Here is a 23343-nt window from a genome sequence, read left to right as displayed (position 1 = left end):
TCTCCAAATGGATTGAGGCTAACTCTTTCAGGCAAGTAACTGAAAAAGAAGTAATATCCTTCATCAGGACAAACATTATTTGCAGATATGGAGTCCCATCAGAAATAGTATGTGACAACGAAACCCGATTCGTGGGTAAAAGGACCCAAGCATTTTGCCAAGAATGGAATATCAACTGTAACATCGACCCCGGATATCCAAAAGCTAATGGCCACGCGAGTCAAGCAACAAGGTAGTCATAAGTGCCTAATAAAGAAGTGAAAAGAAGACGAAGCAGATGGGCTGAAGAACTTCCATTAGTACTATGGGCAGACACGACAACTCCAAAAACGCAACAGGCCAAACACCTTATTCCCTGGTGTATGGTACGTGAAGTCGTCATCCCTGCAAAAGTACGAGTACCAACATCCGGATGCAACCCGAACAACGTTGAAGCAAACAAAGACCGATGCAAGATAATTTGGTTCGACGGAAGAATTAAGAGACGCCGCCAAAATCGGGATGGCATCATATCAACAAGCGATCGCCGGACTTACATTAAAAACGCGGGTCGGTCGAGTCTTTAAAGAAGGAGACCTGGTCTTACGTAAAGTATTTCCAAATAAAAGAGAAAAGTCGGCGACAGTAAACCGGCTCCCACATGGGAAGGCCCTTACTTAATTGATTCAATTGTTGGACAAGGAGCATACAGGCTCCAAACGCTAGAAGGGGAAATGATCCCAAGATCCTGGAATGTAACTCATTTAAAATTATTCCATATGTAAAGATCAGGCTACAATCAGGTATAAATTACTACTCAACCCAACATGCTATGTGATGAACTACATGTTTTACATGCCTTGTCTGTATTTTATATCTGATCAACTAACCCATCTATTTACTTTTTGAATCCTGAACAATTATACATAATGAAAGATTATATACATAAATATTCGGGATTGAGGGCTACTCTACTGTATATTCCTGAACCAAAAATTCTGCACTTAACCGTGCCTGACGAGTTGGTAACCACCACCAGATACAGTAAAGAGTCAGGACCAATTAGGCATGAAATAATTGCCTGACCTGACTAGGTTTACTGCCACGGATTACAACCGGCTGGACGCAGCAAGACAGGTGCAAGGGTGTTTTATCCCGACCATCAGTGTAAATGCCCTCTTGACAGGCCGAATACAAAGCCCTCCAGCTAGGCAGGGGACATAAGCCCTCCTGACAGGCCGGATTTCCCACCCCTTCAACCATTATAGCAAAAACCTATACTTTGTTGAAATACTCATAACAAATTAAAACAAAAATAATGTGCGAGTTATTCAAGCGAGAATGTTTGACAAAGACCAACAGATGAAATTCACAAGTAAAGCAAAAGACAGAATAAGCCAAAAGAAGGCCACCATGCCTATATTAATAAAAACCTTTACCCCCTGGGGCAAAGGTGCCAAAATATTCATAAAAGCCAGGGACAACCTCCCTGACCCAAAACAGAAAAATAAAAATAAATGTTTGTCCAGGGACATCCCCCCTGGATGGGCCAAATACCAACTGAAAATATTTATCACTTTGTTTCTCCTTAGAAACAGCAGCAGATCAACAACTGCTCCTCACTCTTAGCCGATCGCGCCAACATCCTGCTCCCCCGGAGAGTCGACCTCCCGCTCGTTTTCCAAATTGTGCAGGTCGGGATACTTTGAGGCAAAGAAAGGCCATCTCACTTAGATCCCACTTGGCCCTGGCCTCGACAGGCTCTAACATAGCAGCCGCCCTTCCTTTAATGTAGAAATAGACGGAAGCATCATCCAGCTTAAACTCCAAGTCATCCCTCTCTTGGGTGAGCTCCTCATTCCTATCCAAGGGCTCCCCGCAATGCCGCTTGCTTGAAACCGCCTCTCGTCTTAGCAAAGATCCCTCTCACCGCATCCGAGTCAAGTCAACAGCTTTAGCGGCCGGGTCGGCTCGTGCAAAATCCAAATCGGACTTTAGCCTATCATAATCCGATCTCATCGGATCAATTCAACTACCAAAGAAGTAGCCTGATAGGCATTATGGAGACAGTCGCAGACACCACGGTCAAAAACAAGAAAAGTATGAGTAATTTATACCAACAATAGAAAACTACCAAAACAAAACACATATAGAAATTATGCCAACCTACCTCCCTCACAAGAGCCCGGGCACCGGCCAAGAGGTCACCGAATGATCCACCAAGCAATCGCCGAGTAGCAGTCTCGACAAGGTCAAGGGTAAGCATGACATCCGATTTAGAAGCTGCATAGTCCCCGATATTCACCCTAGCACCTCCATATTATCCAACCTGGCTCTCACCTCACCGACCGGGTAGAAACATCAACATCTTCAATTCTCCTTTTTGACCTTGAACTTGTTTCAAATAGGGGCTGGCAGTGCGCAGTGTAGCAGATGACCTTGGCAAAGATCAGGACTGCTCCGGTCAAGTCAATAACAGCTCGATATCCCCGCTTTCCTGGGGACCTTCCTCCTTAATCTTAGCCAGCTGGTGAGAGGTCACCATGCCAAACCTGGCAAGGCGAATAGACGACCCGGTGGCGCAACACAAAAATACCGTACGTCAATATAAACCAAACCTTATCGAAAACCCGGGTAAAAAAAAAAAAAAGGAAAGATTAAGATGGACTTACTGCCTGAAGTAGTGGCACTAGCAGCCCCTGAAGCTTTAGCCGCCCTGGAAGCACCGTCAGCCTTCAAAAAGTGTGGAAGGTGACCAACCCCACAACAAAGAGGCCAGGACCTCTCCAAAGGAGGAATAGCAAGGAAAGCGAAAACATTGGGAGTGGGATACTCGGTTTGATAACTCATCATCAACTGCACACATAGGAGGTATGATTTATTATAAATTTCATTTTATTTTTTACTAACAGATAAAACATGCAGGGCAAAGAAAGAAACCAAAAGACTCACCAGCCACGCAGGCTTCATGATTTAAATACGGCAGGTCAGGACCCACAGAATTGGTCCTGACAAACATGTAGCCAGCAGCCCAGCCCTTATCATGGCCACTGTCCAAGTTACTCAGAAGAGGGGTAGTAGACGCCCTGACCTTAAAACTTATACGCCCAGGACTGTTTGTTTTAACAGAATAATAGGTCTTCAAATCGTCAAGAGAAAAAGAAATATTGTGTTTTTTTACAGAGGTTCTCAATAGAACATACAACCTTCCACACCATTGGCATTAATTGATAAGATGGAACACCGATTGCGTTAATAACCTCAACCATAAGAGGAGAAAAAGTAAGCTTACAGCCTGCCCTGAAGACCCAGTCATGGATGCAGAACCAACCAGGACAAGCCCAGTCAGCCCTGATAGGATAATCCTCAGGGATCCAGACTTCAGCATCGGTAGGGATGATCCCCTTATCCTTTAAAATCTTCTCGAACTCAGGCTTCAAACGGTTTGCAGGAGACTGATCCTTATTTAAAGCCTTCGTAGGCTTGAATTGGAAAGCACCATGAGATATTGAGATCATCTCCAATGGAGGATCACTCGGCTTATTTACAATGGGAGATGGAGCAGCAGAAGAAGCAGGTAAGGTTTCAGAAGAAATTTCCTCAGGATTCTGAGGAGGAGGAGTTGCAGGAACCGCTGCCCTGGTATATTTTTTCTTTGCAGCCATTATTTAAAAGATTATGGAAGATTGATTAAAGATTGAGGAAGTTGGAAATTAAGAAAACTGAAGAAAAGGATTGTTGAAAAGAGAAGATAAGAAGAAATTGCGTTGATGAGTTCAACTTAATGAAGCACACAAGTATTTATAGTGGAGAAGATTAGGGTTTCAGCCGCAAAATCATTAAGGAAGTTGCAGTAAATAACCACGCGTCAGCAACTGCAGTAAAAGAGCCGTTACAGGAAACTAATCAGGAAAAACTTAACCGTTGGGTAATCTTACCAATAATAAAGTTATCTCCTCATTTTTTTCGTCCTGATACACTACAAATGAGGAGATAAGGGGCAATTGTTAGGCCTGGAAATCCGCGGACCTTCCTGATGAGTATCTCACCTGAACCTGACCGCCAGGCTGTCAGGGTGCCAGGCTATCGAGGCACATGAAGATAGGAGCCAGGCCATGGAGAGGATAACGGTCAAAATATCAGGACGATATTAGACCACATTCGCGTATATTAAAGGAATTAAATGCGCAGCATTAAGCGTGAAGATTATGCAGTAAATACGATAATTAAGAGAAAAATATTCGGTGATTATTACTGGCAATTATGGAGAATATTCTGCCTTTAATACCAGATCAAGCAGCCGTTCAGGGAAGAAGACTATATAAGGAACACTTTGAAGATTTCAGAGAGCATCCCATTCATACGCAGGAAGAAGCATACGCAATACTTAGAGAAATACAAAGATTGTTATTATCGTATAATTATTCTCTCAAATTACATAGTGAAATCCTCTCCTGGCTTGGTGCCCGTGGTTTTTTCCCATTCAAGGGTTTTCCACGTACAAAATTGCTTATCTTGTTATTGTTGTTATTTCATTTACGTCTTGTTATTGCACCCTGACGACCTGACCAACTGACTACCTAGAGCTAGTTAACCCTACACAGTTTCACCCTGACCTGATTTCGCCTTGCGCAAAATCCACACAAAACATGTATGATACCAGGTCCCTGGGTAGGGGCCAATTCTCGTTCCGGAGCTCTGGAGAGGCTCTTTTCAGGCATGTGTTAAAATCTCGGGATGAGAAATGGTTCGATAATTTCTTCTTTGTGAGGAAGGCTTTTATCCAGCCGCCTGCCGATTACATCTTCGAGAAATGGGTCATAACTTCGAGTAAGTAGCCTTTGTAATACTACGTATATATGAGTCTTGGGGTACTCTATCGAGTAGGCCTTACTCTGTCGAGTAAGGGCGAGTTACGGATTAAAATAGTTTCTGACATGTTGGGTACTCGATCGAGTAACATGGGTACTCGATCGAGTAAGGGGGCACTCGATCGAGTACCTTAGCTAGTCGACCGAGTAGCCGGTTTACGGGGGATGATTTCTCGGGTTTTGTTAATAATGCGATTAGAGTATATATAATACTTCCGTCATTGTTCTTAAAACACTTTTCAAAACCTAATTACTGTCAAGAGGGAAAACAAAGTACGTTCTTCGCTTTAATCGCATTGTTGGCAAATCCCGGAGCTTGGAAGGTCGGATTTTACCTTTCTTTATACCGTTGTGATCCTTGCTTCGAGGGTAAGACCTGTATACCGTTTTTATAATGTTTCTTTAAAATTGGTTAAACCCTAATTTGGGGAATCGGGGGTTTTGTTGTATGTTATACTTGGTAGTGATTATATGTTTGTATGTTAGGAGGAGGATTCGTAGAGGAAGCTTTTTTATTTCAGCTGTGAGACCGTTTGACTGTTGTGCTTTCTAGGTAGGGTTTCCCTACTCAGTAGTATTTAAATAATGTGTGGTGATTGTGCTGTAGTTAGTGATTGTTGATTGATTCAGACGGATGTTGTTGTTGTATTGTAATTGTGGTTGTTTGTCTCTGGTTCTCGAGATGCGTTCTCGATATGCGTTCTCGGCTGAGTGGAGTCACTTGTGGGAGTGGCTTCACGCCCTAGTTTCGCCCTTCGTGGAACCCGCCACGGAAGGGGATGTGCACATTAATAGGACAGGGTTATCGCTCGGTAAGATGAGCGGGGATTTGGTGGGTACGGCTGCGGTCCCCCACTGGCAGGGCTGGTCTAGTGGACAGTCGGTGTTGGAGATTGATTGGAGTGGGTGATTGTGTGTGACTGTTTGAGCTATCTTGATTACTGTATTGTTGGTTGTATCTAATTGTGTGAATAGTACTGACCCCGGTTTATTGTTTTAAAACCTGCGGTGATCCATTCGGGGATGGTAAGCAGATATTGAGCAGGTATGAGTTGAGTACTGGGATAGCTGGGATGTGCCACGATCTGATGATAGAAGTCCTCCGCTGTAGCTTAGTAGTTTTCATAAACATTTCAGTTAGATCAGTAGACATTTGATTTGAGAACATGTATTCGTATTTTGGTTTGGTTTTTGGATTGTAACCTTTCACTAAAGTATTTCTATTTAAACGTTGTTTCATTATTGTTTATTTGATTATCATTGCCTCGGGTAACCGAGATGGTAACATCCTTATACCTGGGTGGTCCTCGTAAGGCACTTGGAGTATGGGGGTGTTACAAAATGGTATCAGAGCGACGATCCTGAAACATGTAACCAATGAACCTAAAGAACATAGGGAGTCAATTAAAATGAACCCGGGGTAAAGGTTGTAGGAGCTAATGCAAGGGCTTAGGAGACGTCCTAAAGTCGCGAACTCGCCCTACAATTTTGAACCGGTCACATGGGGGGAATATATGTCAAGTCGTATGTGTTGTTTGTTCGTTTGTGTGTGGATGTGAGGAAATATGTTGTAATTGTTGGATGTTTGGAGTAGAAAAGTTGAGAATATGAATGAAGGATTGATGAGACATATAGAACTATTGTTGGAATGAGAAGCATGTTGGGTGTTTACTATGTGGCAATTGATAATATGATATAGTTGTTTGTTAATTGTATGAAGACTTGAGTAGCACAGTATGCTTAACTATGATATAATGTTGTGTTTATAAAGTTGTTTTACATGTTGGGATATGTCATAACATGCGGGTAGCATATTCGAGTTAGCATGACTCGATCGAGTGGGTCTGACTTGATCGAGTGGGTATTTGACGATTTTGCAACCAGAATCGAGTTTTTGGGCTCTCGATCGAGTACCTCGGGCACTCGATCGAGTAGGGGGTCACTCGATCGAGTAGCCTGGCTACTCGGTCGAGTATGTTAGAGATCAGAAGGTCTGTTTGGGGTCCGATGTCGAGGCACTCGATCGAGTATGGTGGGCACTCGATCGAGTAGCCTCTTACTCGATCGAGTAGGTTTGGGCACTCGATCGAGTGTGTTCTGGGCAGTCCGCTTTTGTGTTTTGAGGTTTTAGTGTGTATGTTTATATCTACCCTTTCTTACATAGTTTCAAGATGCCGCCCAAGAGAAACGCTTACTATGCGAGAACTGAGACTATGAACATAGATGATGTTGTTAAGATGTTGGAGCACCAAGATGCTCTCACTGAGGCTTTAAAGAAAGTGAATAAGGATAAGGATAAGGAGGTTGATCACTCTAAGATCAGTCTCTATATAGCGAGGTTTAACCCAAAACAGTACACGGGATCCGGGGAACCAAACCTTCTTGACAACTGGCATCGTGAGATGGAGAATATACTAGACCTGGTTCACTGTGCTGATGAGATGAGAGTAGAACAAGCTGCGTTCTACCTTAGCGAAGCAGCTGGTAAGTGGTGGGATACGGTGAAGGTGAGTGCTAGGGAGATGTATGCGAAGCAGGGCTTACCTGCTATACCTTGGGAAGAGTTTTGGAGGGCTATGAGGAAGGAGTTTGTACCGGAACATGTGAGAAGTAAGCTAAGAGAGGAGTTTGATGGGTTTAAGATGACATCTGACATGTCTGTGGCTGAGTACTACAAGCAGTTTAATGAGAAGTCTAGGTATGCTGAGGATATGGGTTTTGAGTGAGGAGAACCTGGCGCTGAGGTTTGAGAGGGGGTTGACCCCTAAGATCATGGGTAAGCTACCTGTAGGAGTCCTTACCGATGTTAAGGAAGCTTATGTGAGGGCTGGGAGAGATGAGAGGTTGGTGGAGATGGCTCAGGAGAGAGTGAGTGAGAAAAGAAAGACTGAGAGTGAGGGTGGTGGCCAATCTAGTCATAATAAAGGCAACCACACCCAAGCTAGAGGGTTTTCTTAAGGTCGGGATTGATCTTTGGGGCTTCCTTTGGGCGTGGCCGTGTGAGTAGAAGTGGTAGTTGGGGGATGACCTGTTATGGCTGTGGTGGTGTGGGCCACAAGAGTCATGAGTGCACGAGTGCACCGGGAGCTTTTCAGGGATCGGCTCGGGGGAGCTATTCTCAGGGACCTGCACAGAGTTACACGAGTAACAGACCAGGTGGGTCATGGTCTAACCGGGGAAGTCAGAGCTATCAGGGTGGAGGTAACCGCAATGGCGGTAATTCCTATCAGAAACCAGCTACGAACAACAACACCAACCAGGGGTCGGGTGCTAAGCCGACCACGTCAGCCAGTACTGTCCAGGGAGGTGGACAGAAGACCAGTGGAAAGCTGTTCATGATGGACAAGAAAACAGCTGAGGAGGATGCACATGTTATCACTGGTACTTATCTTGTTAACGGTATTCATACCTTTGTTTTGTTTGATTCGGGGGCGTCTCAGTCGTTTGTATCTTCGAGTCATGTTAAACAGTTGGGTTTGAGGGTATATGAGTCTGTAAGTGAGAAAGTTTTTATACCTTCGGGTGAGTCTGTATCATGTGGGAGGTTGTTTAGAGATGTATCTATGATAGTTGGGCAAGTTGACCTACCTGTAGACTTGCTAGAGTTTCCTTTTGACGGTTTTGAGATGATAGTCGAGATGGACTGGTTAGGAAAGTATAAGGCTAAGATAGACTGTCATCAAAAGAAAGTGTCTTTGAGAGGGCCTAAGTGTGTTAGTGTGTCTTATCGTGGGTTTCTAGTCAAACCCAAAGTTAAGTTGATTGCAGCTGTCACCTTGAAGTCTTATCTGAGGAAGGGATGTCCTTTGATCTTGTGCCATGTGAGAGATGACCGGATAGAGAGTCCGAGTTGATCGATACCAGTGGTGGGGAGTTTGCGATGTTTTTCCAGAGGAGATTCCGGGGTTGCCACCGAAGAGGGAGATAGATTTCACCGTTGAGTTGAAACCGGGGACGGGGCCAATCTCTAAGGCACCGTACCGGATGGGTCCTAAAGAGATGGAGGAGCTCAGGAAACAGTTAGATGATCTGATAGAGAAGGGATACATTAGACCTAGTGTATCGCCGTGGGGAGCACCAGTTCTTTTTGTGAAGAAGAAAGATGGGAGTTTGAGGTTGTGCATAGACTATAGGGAGCTGAACCGAGTGACGGTGAAGAACAAGTATCCTTTGCCAAGGATAGATGACCTGTTTGATCAGTTGAGTGGTGCATCATTCTTTTCCAAGATTGATTTGAGGTCGGGGTACCATCAGGTGAAGATTAGAGAGATGGACATACCAAAGACAGCCTTCACGTTGAGGTATGGTCAGTATGAGTATGTGGTGATGCCGTTTGGGTTATCTAATGCACCGGCCGTGTTTATGGACTTGATGAACAGAATCTTCAGACAGTTTTTAGACAAGTTTGTGGTGGTGTTTATCGATGACATCTTAGTCTACTCTAAGACTAAGGAGGAGCATGAGGAGCATCTGAGGATTGTGTTGCAGTCTCTGAGGGAGCATGAGTTGTATGATAAGCTGTCCAAGTGTGAGTTCTGGTTGGAGAAAGTTGCTTTTATGGGGCATGTGATCTTTAAGGAGGGGATAGTTGTGAATCCGGCAAAGATTGAGGCAGTGACAAAGTGGGAAACACCAAAGAATGTTGCTGAAATCAGGAGTTTCTTGGGTTTAGCTGGATACTACAGACGGTTCGTGAAAGATTTCTCCAAGATAGCTAGACCTATGACAGCTTTGATGAGGAAAGAGAACAGGTTTCGTTGGGATGAGAGTTGTGAAAAGGCGTTCCAAACATTAAAGGAGCGTTGGACCACAACTCCTATCTTAGCATTGCCTGAAGGGATCGAGAACTTTCAGGTTTATACAGATGCCTCAAAGAATGGGTTGGGATGTGTGTTGATGCAGAACGGTAAGGTGATTGCCTATGCTTCTAAGCAATTGAAGACGTATGAGGAGAACTACCCTACACATGATCTAGAGTTGGGTGCAGTGGTGTTTGCTCTTAAGATATGGAGACATTACCTTTATGGGGCGACCTTTAAGGTATTTTCAGATCACAAGAGTCTCAAGTACATCTTCACTCAAAAGGAGTTGAACATGAGACAGAGGAGGTGGATGGAGCTGATTGGCGATTATGACATGGATATTATCTACCATGAAGGGAAAGCCAATGTTGTTGCAGATGCTTTGAGTAGGAAGAGTGTGCATTCCCTATGTACAGCTCTATCTTTGATGAGGTTGAGAGATGAGGTGGGGAAGTTTGGGATACATATGATGCGAGAGGGGATCTTTGTGGGAGATTTGACAAAGTGCGGCTGATCTTTATGATGACATTCGAGGTAAACAGGCTTTGGATCCTAAGATGGTTGAGTGGAGAGCTGGAGTAGAGAAAGGGACAGTGTCCCGATTCTCTATTCATACAGATGGTAGTTTGAGGTTCGATGGTAGGTGGTGTGTCCCTAATGATGAGGAGCTGAAAAAGACAATCATGACAGAGGCACATTGTACACCGTATTCAGTACATCCAGGTGGTGACAAGTTATACAAGGATTTAAAGAACACGTTTTGGTGTCCTGGGATGAAGAAAGAAACAGCTGAGTTTGTGGGCCGTTGTTTGACATGCCAGAGAGTTAAAGGGGAACAGCGACGACCAAAAGATAAGATTCAGTCTTTAGAGGTACCTGAGTGGAAGTGGGAATCCATTTCTATGGATTTTATCGTGGGTTTGCCAAAGAGTCAACAGGGTAATAATATGATATGGGTAATAGTGGATCGACTGACCAAGTCAGCTCACTTTGTGCCAATGAAAGATACATGGTCTAAAGCACAATTAGCTATGGCTTATCGAAAGAATGTGCTAAAGTTACATTGAGTCCCTAAAGACACAGTGTCTGACAGAGATGCGAGATTTATCTCAAGGTTTTGGAAAGAGTTGCAGGAATCGTTGGGAAAAACTTTGAAGATGAGTACAGCTTTTCATCCTGCGATAGACGGTCAGACTGAGAGAACGATCAAGACTCTTGAGGATATGTTGCGAGCTTGTGTGATGGACTTTGGTGGTAGCTGGGAACAGAGGTTGGATTTGATAGAGTTTTCTTACAACAACAGCTATCACACTAGTATTGGCATGGCACCGTTTGAGGCTTTATATGGGAGGAGATGCAGGAGTCCGATTTGTTGGGACAAGCATCTTGAGGCATGGTTCTAGGACCAGAGATGGTACATGAGATGGTTGAACAGATAAAGATGATCAGGGAACGGATGAGAGCAGCTCAGGATAGGCAAAAGAGTTATGCGGATCTACATCGCCGGGATATAGAGTTTCAGGTTGGGGACAAGGTTCTTCTAAAAGTGTCTCCTATGCGTGGGGTTATGAGATTTGGGAAGAAAGGCAAGCTGAGTCAGAAGTTCATCGGTCCTTATGAGATCTTAGAGCGAGTTGGGGAAGTTGCATATCGTCTGGCTTTACCGGATGCGTTAGAGAGAGTGCATAATGTGTTTCATGTATCGTAGCTGCGGAAGTATGTGAGTGACCCGTCACATGTGTTAGAGGCAGAGAGCTTAGAGCTAGATGAGTCTTTATCATATCTTGAGGTACCTAAGCAGATTCTTGACCAGAAGGTTAGGAAGACTAGTAGTGGTGAGACAGTTTTGCTTAAGATCCCTTGGTCTAACCACGAGACTGAGGAAGCTACATGGGAGGCAGAGGATGCCATAAGAGAGCGTAACCCTTTCCTTTTTGATCAGGTATGTATGGTTACGGGGACGTAACCTTGTTTCTTTTAGGGGGGTAGGAGATGATCGCAAAGAGTTTTTAAGAGTTTTTACACCCTTTTTATATTGTGTCGGTATAGTTGTTGTCGTTGAGTCGGGTTGAGTTTGGGTTAGTATCATGTTTTATGTTGAGTTTTGTTTTGGTTGTTGAGTCGGGAGTGCGCAGTGTGAGTCTTTGTTTTGTTGTGGTTTGAACTTCGGGGACGAAGTTCTTTTTAAGGAGGGAAGACTGTAATACTACGTATTTATGAGTCTTGCGGTACTCTATCGAGTAGGCCTTACTCAATCGAGTAAGGGCGAGTTGCGGATTAAAATAGTTTCTGACCTGTTGGGTACTCGATCGAGTAACATGGGTACTCGATCGAGTAAGGGGGCACTCGATCGAGTACCTTAGCTACTCGATCGAGTAGCCGGTTTATGGGGGATGATTTCTCGGGTTTTGTTAATAATGCGATTAGAGTATATAATACTTCCGTCATTGTTCTTAAAACACTTTTCAAAACCCGATTCATCAAAGAGAGAAAACAAAGTACGTTCTTCGCTTTAATCGCATTGTTGGCAAATCCCGGAGCTTGGAAGGTCAGATTTCACCTTTCTTTATACCGTTGTGATCCTTGCGTCGAGGGTAAGACCTGCATACCGTTTTTATAATGTTTCTTTAAAATTGGTTAAACCCTAATTTGGGGAATTGGGGGTTTTGTAGTATGTTATACTTGGTAGTGATTATATGTTTGTATGTTAGGAGGAGGATTCTTAGAGGAAGCTTTTTGATTTCAGCTGTGAGACCGTCTGACTGTTGTGCTTTCCAGGTAGGGTTTCCCTACTCAGTAATATTTACATAATGTGTGGTTATTGTGCTGTAGTTAGTGATTGTTGATTGATTCAGACGGATGTTGCTGTTGTAATGTAATTGTGGTTGTTTGTCTCTGGTTCTCGAGATGCGTTCTTGGCTGAGGGAAGTCACTTGCGGGAGTGGCTTCACGCCCTAGTTTCGCCCTTCGTGGAACCCGCCACGGAAGGGGATATGCATATTAATGGGACAGGGTTATCGCTCGGTATAATGAGTGGGGATTTGGTGGGTAAGGCTGCGGTCCCCCACTGGCAGGGCTGGTCCAGTGGACAGTCGGTGATGGAGATTGGTTGGAGTGGGTGATTGTGTGTGACTGTTTGAGCTATCTTGATTACTGTATTGTTGGTTGTATCTAATTGTATAAATAGTACTGACCCCGGTTTATTGTTTTAAAACCTGCGGTGATCCATTCGGGGATGGTGAGCAGATATTGAGCAGGTATGAGTTGAGTACTGGGATAGCTGGGATGTGCCACGATCTGATGATAGAAGTCCTCCGTTGTAGCTTAGTAGTTTTCATAAACATTCAGTTAGATCAGTAGACATTTGATTTGAGAACATGTATTCGTATTTTGGTTTGGTTTTTGATTTGTAACCTTTCACTAAAGTATTTCTATTTAAACGTTATTTCATTATTGTTTATTTGATTATCATTGCCTCGGGTAACCGAGATGGTAACATCCTTATACCTGGGTGGTCCTGGTAAGGCACTTGGAGTATGGGGGTGTTACAGCCTTCTTGTCACCTGATTCGTTTATCTTGCTGCTTACTAGCTTACTTCATCGTCCTCGTGTGCAGGTCCCTACTACCTGACTCGTATTGGTACCAAGATCCCTGCCCGCATTAAGTTATTTTGCATTCCTCAGTTAGAGAGGAAATTTCCTGAGCTGCTTCCTGGATTTTCTCCTGCTTCTTCCTCCAACCCCCTTCAATCGTCTCACAGCATGTCTTTTGGTAAGCTTTCCGTAATCGTTTCAGTTTGCATGCAACCTTACTGAAAGCTCAATTTTCCTGACGCCTGAAATGATGTTTGCTTGCAGGTTCAAAAGTTGACCCTTTGGAAGCTATCCTCCAGAGCGCAAAAAGAAAGACTTCCGCTGCCAGCCCTGATGTAGCATCTGCCTCCAAGAAGAGTGCTCCTGATGCTTCTTTTCTGACTCCTCCTACTCACTCAAGCTCTGCTAGGCCTGAACCCTTGGAGGTAGACCCGTTGTCTCGTCATCCCCCTACTCCTCCTACCAGTTCTCGTACTTCAGCTAGCGGAGGCATCATTACTCACTTCCCAGAGGGTTTTGGGAACGTTGATAAGGTGCCATACTGGCCAGAAATCGACTAGCTGCTCTTTCCTCCTCTAAAAGAGGCCTTCTCAGAATTTTCTCCAGAGGAAATGGCTCAGAATGATGTGCGCAACGCTTTCATGGTGAGTGGCCTTCGTCTTCCACCTGCTCTAAATTTTACCTTTAATTCTTTGCTAACTTTTAATTTTTCTTGCCCCAGACCCTCCAGTCTGCTCCTTACAACATGAAGATGATCAATATAGTGCTGACCACCAACCGAGCCACTAGCACCAAAAACATGGAGCTGACTGCGTCTAATGCTGATTTAGAGAAGCAGCGTGCTGATCTGAGGGGGAAGGTAGCTGAGCTAAAAGCGGATCTGGCTGGTGGAAAGTGGAAGCTGAAGGAGGGAGCTGATCATCTGGCTCGTACTCAAGAGGTTTGCACCACGTTCTCTGACTCCTTGAAGCGTTCTGAGGAGAGGATCAGTGAGTTGATCACCCTGGCCACAAATATTGTTGCTTATGCCACCTGGCGGGGAAAGATCGGCGGGATGCGTGCTGCCCTTGAGGAGGCTCCAACCCAGCAAGCCATAGCAGAGGAGGAGAGGCAGCTGGAGATGCTCTACCCCGCTCAACCTGATTTGAGTGTGCTGATGCCTGAGGTTGGTGAGGTGAACTCTCCTGTGTTGGCTGAGCGGGCTGCTGCTGGAGATGCTGGGTTACCTCAGGATGCTGCTGACGGAGCTCAGGAAGCTATGGCAGATGAGGGTGTGCAAGCTAGTTCGATACCTGAAACAGATGGTCAGCAGGCAGAGGAGATGCCAGATGTGGAGGTCATTAATGTGACCGATAATTAAGATACTTTTTTTTTTATCAATGAACTTTTGGTAGTCTGGCCCTGTGGTGGCAGACTTGTAATATTTTAAACTTTTTCTGGTAGCTCGCCATGGTGGCATTTAAACTCTGGGGCCGTTCTTTTGGCCACATTTTGGAATGCCTCTTGCCGTAGTTAGGCAAGTTTTAATTACATCTTGTGTGCTAGATTCCGTTTTTCTTAGTTTACGAGGTTGTCGTGTCAGCCTGTTAGCTGATTTAGGCGAGTCATGTCATCCTGAGGAGGCTGACTCAGACTCAGCTAGCTGCTGTGTTAGTCTGTTGACTGATTTAGGCATGTGCTGCATTGTAAGGAGGGGTGGTCGTGTCAACCTTAGAGGTTGATTTAGACCTGTCGAGTCAGCCTGAAGAGGCTGAACTAGACTCAGCTAGCTGTCGTGTCAGTATGATGACTGATTTAGGCGTATGCCGCAGTTTTTGGACTACATAACCTTGTTCATGACGCAATGTGTGTTCATCACGTTTAAAGCCAACATGGGCGTAATTTAGGCAAGTTTATCGTCGTTCTAGGACCAATGGGACGCTGCAGGATTCTGTAGCTCAGAGATCCCTACATTCCATATTTGTGTGCATGCATGATGGGGCCCTGATTAATTGCGATTAGTGCGAGCTACATCCAGGGGGTGGTATCAGGGGTAGCTGGGTAAGCGTGTTTACCTGTCAACCAGGCTCCCTTTCATATGTTCCACAGTCCGCCTGGTGAGGGTGCTCCTAGTGGAGAAAGTAGGTTAGGCATGTTGGAGTGCCATGTGCCTTGTCACCCCGCATTGGCAGTTGACAGTCCTGTTAGACACACTTTCAACGTACCATAGATATTAGGATTCAGATTGACGTACCTAGAGAAGCCTAAAAACAGAAAAGCCTATTAGAATGATATGAAGTACCTGACGCCATCTCATGGGGTACCAGAGCAATTGTGGTCCCAAGACGCTTTTAGACCATAACATCCAATAGTAGTTCAAAAGTTGAAAGAGAACAAAGATACAAGGATATGGAATTGGTAGTATGCCTACTACCGGATTTTTGTTTCTTTGCTTAAAATAATTTGGCTTTTCATGGTACATTACTCCGTAAGCTAAAATCTACTTATTATTAAAAGTAATATCTCTTTTAGACCATAACATCCAATAGTAGTCGTTACTCCGTACATTACTCCGTAAGCTAAAATCTACTTATTACTCCCAAGACGCTTTTAGACCATAACATCCAATAGTAGTCGTTCTATCTGGCCATAACACCAGTGGCAATTCATCTGCCCACTTTCCTCCTAACTCCTGTAACCTCCTTCTCAGGTTGTCCATGATAATTTTTTTGCTGGACTCAGCTTGCCCGTTAGACTTTGGAGTCCTGGGTGTTGATTTTTTCAAGGTGATGTTCCATCTGGCACAGTACCCTTTAACATCGTTGGAGATGAATTGTGAGCCATTGTCACATATGATCTCTGATGGGATACCAAACCTGCAGATGATATTGCGTTTTATGAAAGAGATGACTTGTTTGTCCTTTACTTCTGTGAATGCTTCTGCCTCTATCTATTTGGAGAAGTAATCTGTCATTGCTAGCATCCATATTCTGTTCCCTGTGGCTCTTGGTAAGGGCCTACTATGTCCATGCCCCATGTCATGAACGGTCAGGGAGAAATGATAGGGTGCAAGGGCTCTGCTGGTTGATGGATCATTGGTGCTGAACGCTGGCAGGCGTCACACTTACGTGCGTACTCTGTTGCATCTTCCCTCATTAGGGGCCAAAAGTATCCTTGTCTGACAGCTTTATTTGACATACTCGTGCCCCCTGCATGGTTTCCACATTCACCACTGTGGAGAGCATGTAACACAGTCTGCGCCTCCTCCTTGTTCAGGCATCGTAAGTAGGGACCTGCCAGTGACTTCCTCAATAGTGCATCATCAATAAGTATAAACCCGGAGGCCTTTACTCTGAAAGCCCTCACTTCCTTCTTGTCATCTGGCAGTTTATTATGACGCAGCCAGTCTAGGTAGGGTGTGCACCAATCCCAGTCGCCTGCCTGTGCAAATGGTTGGTTAGATGGCTGGTCGACTGGCTGAGAGCCTTCCCCGGCCTCCGTAGCTGTCTGAACTCCCACTTCGTCCCGATGATCCTCCAGTTCTACTTTGTCTATTTCATTGTCTATTTCATCTATCTTCTGGATAGAAGGTTCTAGCATATGTGCGATAGGAATGCTGGATAGTTCTGTTGGCTTGAACGTTGCCCCTAGAGTTGCTAAGGCATCTGCTTCCACATTCTGATCCCTGGGAATCTGCTTGAGCTTGTAAGTTTTGAATTTCTGTTTTAGCTCTTTTGCTATTTTTAAGTATGCAATCATCTTTGAATCTCTGGCTATAAACTCATCATTCACGTGGTTGACTATTAGTAGAGAGTCACTGGATATGTGCAGGTGCCTGACCCCTAATTCCAGAGCTAGCTGCATTCCTAATATCAAGGCCTTATATTCTGTTTCATTATTAGTTGTCTTGAATTCCCATCTTACTGCTTGTGCTATCAGATCTCCGTGTGGTGACCGTAGGATCAACCCTACACCTGCCTCCCTCTGGTTGGAGGCTCTGTCGATATGCATCTGCCAGACTTCTACCTCCCTGTCCCCCTCTAGGGTGAGGATTTCCTCATCTGCCAGATTTTGGATGGCTGGGCTGAAGTCTGCGACAAAGTCGGCTAATGCTTGCGATTTGATTGCTGTTCTGGGGTCATACTGGATATCATATCCACTAAGGTGTACGGACCACTTCGACATTCTACCTGACAGTTCAGGTTTCCTCGTGATAGACTTCAGTGGGTAGTTGGTCACAACGTGTTGTGGACAACGGGGGCCCACGGGGGCGCTTGGGAGGAAGAGAACAAGCGTTTGCATGTGTTGGAGTCGCCACCAATTTTTATGGGAAATTGGAACCGTTCGAATACCTCGTGTCATGTCAAGACACAAAGTAGTGACATGAACACTAAGCAATCGTTACCCTTAGCATTCTATGTCTAGAATGACTCTCGTGGATGCCAATGAACACGGATGTTCACAGAGATCTGGAGTAAGGGGTGAGGGTACGTATTAGGAAGCTCTTTTGATTGAACACCTAATCCCTTCCGCCTCGATAACGGCCTCTACTAATGATTAGGGACATCATATATACTTGATATATCGTCGATTATATGCATGCAATGCAACATCCAAGTTTTAATCCTAACATGTGAGAATTAGACTAAGTCGGTTGACACATATTTTAGCATACAATTGGGTCGAAGTAGGATTTAATGCTCAATTACATGTGAAAACATACAATGGATACAATATATACAATGATAATTACAATAAAGAAAATTACAATAATGAAAATTACAATGATTACATCGGGTTTCATTGATTTATGTCGAAAATACCTTTAAAACGGATAGTTTGAGAAAAGGAAGTAAAAGAAAGAATTAACTAACAGATCAGTAGGCGGTAATAAGATTAATAGTCAATTATACGTAAGCTAATTAAACTAGGTCAAGCAACAACGGAGTTCGAGACAATTCAACTCAAACAGCATTAAGAGATCGCGCCTTTGGAAGAGGCGCGGCCCGATTCTTTTCTGTTCAAGGGCGAGTTCTGGGCTGTGAAGTTTTAATCGCAAATCGTTAATATTAATCGGTGATTTTAAGGATTGATTAATATATTTACTCGGATGAAAGTGATAAATAGGTTGTTTACATGTGATTAATGGTCATAAAAGCAATAAAACATGGATGAGCCGGATGCAAACGGATTATTTACATGAATTAACGATTGATTGGTGACATAGGTGAACTAATTAGGTTAAACATGACTAATTAATGACAAATTAATGACGAATGCGACAAAATACGGATGAAAATATATCAAAGATCGAATTCCAGAAACCCGATATGAACAAATCGAATTCCTACAACCCGGATTGAATTTAATAACGAAAACCCGCGAATATGAGTTTATAAGGGATTTAAGCCGGATTTTAATGATGAACTAAACATGTTAATGAATGATAAATAGTATAGATGGAATTATTAGACTATTGTATCGAAGAATTAGAGAAAACAAGCGAAACAAAACAAAGCTTGACGAATTACAGAGGACGAAGGAAGAAGAAAGGAAGCAGGAATTGCGGCAGCCTCACGAAGAGGCGCAGCAGGAACTGCGCTCCCTCGAAGAGGCGCAGCAGTTGCTGCGTCCTTTCTCGACGGTTTGTTTTCTGGAAATCCGTAAAAAGAGGTTTTAAAGCACGGTTTTAGAAATCGGTTTTAACAAGGTGTTTTCGACATAAACCTTACATTAGTGATACAAAAAGTAAATAACAATAAATAAAAGAGATATTTACACCCTCAGACTTACATGTTTGACGAAACGAGATAAACTAAGTTATCGATTAGTGATGCTCGACTCGAATGTAGACGAAAGTGCCCTCGTAAGAGAAAAACGATTAGATTAATTAAGTTGATTGATGTGGAGTTGGTCAAATTGATCATGCAAACAAGGCTGGTACTCTGAAGGATCCGAGCTTACGTGGTCGAATGTTCAAGCACGTAGACGCCAAAAAGTAAGAACAAAGGTCTACAATGCAAAGGGAGAAGAGAAGGGCGGACACACGCGTGAGAAATATGAGGAGCGAAGGCTCCTATTTATACTAATCACGTGAAGGAATTAGGGTTTCGGAGAGTCTTTGGAAGTGAATCTCGGGAAGATATGAAAAAGATACGAAAAAAACGCAGAAAAGGACCTGGGAAGAGGCGCAGCAGTCACTGCGTCTCTTGGAAGAGGCGCAGCACTTGCTGCGTCTGTTCCCAAGTGATTTCCTCCTGCGGAAGAAAGATTTCCGTGTTTGAGTTATAGAAGGACGGAATAATTTGGTTTTCCTTAATATCTTGTATGAATATTACGGGAAATTGTTTACCAAAGAATAAAGATTGTGAAATAATTATAAAATATGGAATAGAAATATCCTAACATTCCAACATTCGACTCGAGATTTAACGGTTATCAGAAAATGAAGACGGTTTTAGGCCCGGACTCCAAATGTACTCTAATTACTGTCAAAACGACCGTATCGGCACGTAGATGACAACTAAGAGGTAGACATTAGTATTTGAGCAATCACTAGACGATAAACTTAAGAACTGTCACAAATCGTTTCGCGTACCAAACATGCGACCCAATCATCACCGGGTGGTTTGCGAGAGGTGCAGAAATGAGGTATCTACAGAGCCCCCACTTTGACTGAGGCTTGGACAAGGAGAAAGTCAAAGTATAGCCATCAGGTCAATCGAAGATTACAACCTGACGACTATGGCGACGCGAGGCGGCTCAAGGGGTCTGAGCCAAGGACTTGTCGTCGGGAACATTTTAGAGTCTATCGACTATCGGGGAGGGTCGTTTAAAGTCCATTAGACTACGTAAGGAGGCTCGCCAGCCATAAGAAGAGATCATACATGAGACTTCTGGACGAAACGGGACTGAAGGCACTTCGGCAAAACTCTTTGGGGTCTGAATATAACTTGGTGTCTGAAAGTACGAAGGCTTATTCCTGAAAAGGGGGCATCTGAACGATATGAGGAAAGACAGCAGGACACAGTCGGGAACTGCTGGGAGAAATTTGCTTGTGTTCAGCTTCAAACAAAGTTCGGAAGAATTCGGGGTCGATGTTGATCTCCATGTCTCGAGAGGGAAAGTCTATCCACGTACTCTCGTTGGGGAACATAATCTGGAACTAATCTCCATGTCTCGAGAGGGAAATTCTATCCGCTTACTCTCGTTGGAAATATAATGAAGGCGTGTCGAAACACCTATGAAGGAATATCTGCTCGTTGTGACAAGCAAGGTCTTGGAAGCGATAAATAACGTATGTTAGTCTGCTGTTGGCTTAGAAATACGGGTCTGAAAGAATGATGAATCGTCAAACGGACCAAAAAAATAAAATAACATTGGGGAAGAGGCGCACCAAAGATGGGCCCACAAATAACGAACTCATAACGAATTTTTTAAAACTCGTATGGAGGGAACACCAGGAAGAGGCGCAGCAAGAGCTGCGTCTCTTGGAATAGGCGTAGCACCTGCTGCGTCTGTTCCCAAGGGTGTATTTTCTGCGTAAAAACGCGATAAACAGAGGGATTATTTCATTTACTCGAAACACAAATCATCCCTTTCTCTCTCAAATCTCAACCATTTCCGCCAAGGTTTGATCCAAAAGCTTGCATTAATCATGACTAATCAAGGTATGTGTCTCATTCTTGCATTAATCTTCTATATTTGCTCAATTTGGATCAAAAAAAATAGGGTTTTCAACCCAATTATTTCGAAAATTTGGGGCTTTTCCCCCAAATGCATTTGCCTTGTAAAATTGATATTATAAATGGATAATTGGTAGTATAAGGGACATAACCATGTGTTTGTTTCGAATTTTCGTTAAGTTTTGAGCATTTGAGTGAAATTGAGACGGTTTCACAGCTAGATCGTAAATTGCTTCAAAAATAGCCTTAGGATTGCCCATTTGCGATGAAACTTGATATTTGGGAACCTTGGATGATGGGTAAACTTTCTACCATCTCGGAATTTTGGTTTGTGACGGCTTTTTCAGGACACTTTTCTAGGGCATAATCGTCGTTATAACGAAATGCTGCCGAAATTTCGACTCGAACCCAGAGCTAGGCTTCAAATTAGGCTTGACTTGAACCTAACTACCACATGAGTGATCGGGTTTATGAAAATATGGCCAAAGATGGCGAGAAAGGAGGGATTTCAGGGCTTCCGAAGGCTCGAAAATCCCTTAACCAAGGCTGGTCGTCACGTGACGCGGCCTAAATTTGCTTTAATGTTGCAGGTGATGAGGCTTCTACTTCGGGGAGGGATCCCATGGACTGTTGTTGGAGGTATGAACCTTCATCGAGACTAAAATCAATTCTTTTCATTATCAAATTACGAAATATCGTTATTGACCATCTTGTTTCACAGGTGTGGGTGTACTCCTACTTTCCGAGCCTCTCGCCCAAGAGGACGGAGCCGCTGGAGAGGGTCTATCCCGTCGTGAGGGATTGGGTGATATGCAGGACGAGGAGCAAGCGTTCCTCTCACGGTGTCTACCGGCGGGACATGAACGCTCTTCAGCTGGACAACGTGAGCATCTCACTTACATTCATTTTGCTTCTTCATTGCTTTTAATCGATCATAAGAATGATTCCTTGTTTGTCTTGTCCCAGTGGGTGCCCAGGCCTTGGGCAGAGTACGCTGGAGCGCCTCCTTTTGTGGCTGAGGTCCTTCGACCTAGGAGCTCGAGCCGGCTGCTGTTGAGGACGTCGATGGGTCCTGTGTGGTACTTGGGCGAGCGCTTGGCTCGTCAGTGCTCTCGGGACGTGTTGACGGTTCCCGTCGATCCTCCTAGGACGATGTTTAGGGAGCCTTCTGAGGCAGAGAGGGAGGCTGACTTGGCTGGCGTTGGTGGTGACGCCCTCCTTCTTCCTGGCGAGGACTACTCGTCGTTCTTCTACGGGAGGTTGGCGTACTGGCCGGTAGTGGTGAGCATTTTTTCTCTTCTTCTTTACTTGATTTTAAAACTACGATGAAAGATCACCGATTAATGAGCAATATTTGACTTTGCAGGAGGTTGAGGCGGCGGGCATCGAGCCCCAAGAGTACCCCGAGACCCTCGAGTATACTGACGCGACCGGGAGGACGACGATCTCCGAGCTGCGTGACTTTGACGTGGCTGTGACGGATGCTGGCTTGGACGACTGGCAGCATCTGATTCGGAGGTTGAGCCTCTAATTTGCATAATATTTGTGTAAGAACACATTTGGTTGAACTTATTCAATTATTGAGAACTTCTTTCTTGAAAATGCAGGTTGCGCCTTCTCGGTTCGTGGCGTTATGGAGGGTGGCCAACCGGCTGCGAGCTACTGCCGTCGAGGCACTTGTCGGCGGTCGAGGTCGTCAGGTATGAACCTTGTGCCTATTTCATTTTTGAATTTTGATTTTCCTTGTAATTGCTTGAAATGATTGTCATGAGCCAATTTTGTTGTTTACAGGGGGGTCGTGAGCTGGAGCGAGAGTTGGCCCAGTCTCGGGAGGAGACAGCTCACTTGTTGAGGGAGCTCGAGGTTCGAGACGCCGAGATTGCTGCTCTCGCGGCAAGGGTTGCGGAGCTGGAGGGCGACTGGCAGTAGTTTTGTTTTGTTGTTGTTTGTATTTTGCACATTTGTACATTTTGGACCTTTATTTTGGACATTTTGGACTTTGCTTGGGGCTCGAGCCGCCAGTTTGCTATACATTTCCCTTTTTGATTGTATATATGACGGCCTGAGTGCCTTTGCTGCTGGGTTGTGTTGCTTGTACCTGCAGGTTAGATGTTGAACAGGTTTGGTAGATGACGGTTTACGCCGTCATGCAGCCGAAATTTACATAGAAATCACGCAAAACATACATTTGTATATACATATGGCCTTAATTAGCGCAAAACGAATGACTCAAGAGAACGCAAAAATACAAAAGGTAAATGCAAAAATGCAAAAAACTTGCCGGAAATGACCGGACGGTAGGGAGGGCTACCCCCTAAAAAAAAAGAAAAAATAGAACCCTATAAGTTAGAAATGAAATGATGAAAAAGACGTAAAAGAAATATAAGAAAATGAAATAAATATGTAAATATTGAAATGAATTAAATTTGAAAA

General features: G+C 44.1%; 1 protein-coding gene across 1 annotated transcript; it reads right to left on the bottom strand.

Annotated features, from left to right (window-relative positions):
• Positions 1 to 16273: 16273 nt before the first annotated feature.
• Positions 16274 to 17410, bottom strand: LOC141617146 (uncharacterized). Its single transcript, XM_074434327.1, has 4 exons — positions 17200 to 17410; positions 16663 to 16962; positions 16519 to 16605; positions 16274 to 16434 (listed from the first exon to the last, which is right to left on the bottom strand). Exons 1-4 carry the CDS (start codon positions 17408 to 17410, stop codon positions 16274 to 16276), a joined length of 759 nt encoding a protein of 252 aa, XP_074290428.1.
• Between the last annotated feature and the right edge of the window lie 5933 nt (positions 17411 to 23343).

Source organism: Silene latifolia, chromosome X (assembly GCF_048544455.1).
Source record: "Silene latifolia isolate original U9 population chromosome X, ASM4854445v1, whole genome shotgun sequence".
Classification (NCBI taxonomy): domain Eukaryota; kingdom Viridiplantae; phylum Streptophyta; class Magnoliopsida; order Caryophyllales; family Caryophyllaceae; genus Silene; species Silene latifolia.
This window is presented reverse-complemented; position numbering and strand designations above follow the sequence as displayed.

Excerpts from the sequence above, each read along its gene's own strand:
- LOC141617146 (XM_074434327.1), bottom strand. The coding sequence starts at position 17,410 with ATGTCGAAGTGGTCCGTACACCTTAGTGGATATGATATCCAGTATGAC. Across the intron at positions 16,963-17,199 it reads CTCCAACCAGAGGGAGGCAG|CAAAAGAGCTAAAACAGAAA; the intron begins GTGTAGGGTTGA and ends ACTTAAAAATAG. Across the intron at positions 16,435-16,518 it reads ATTGAGGAAGTCACTGGCAG|GGGGCACGAGTATGTCAAAT; the intron begins GTCCCTACTTAC and ends GAAACCATGCAG.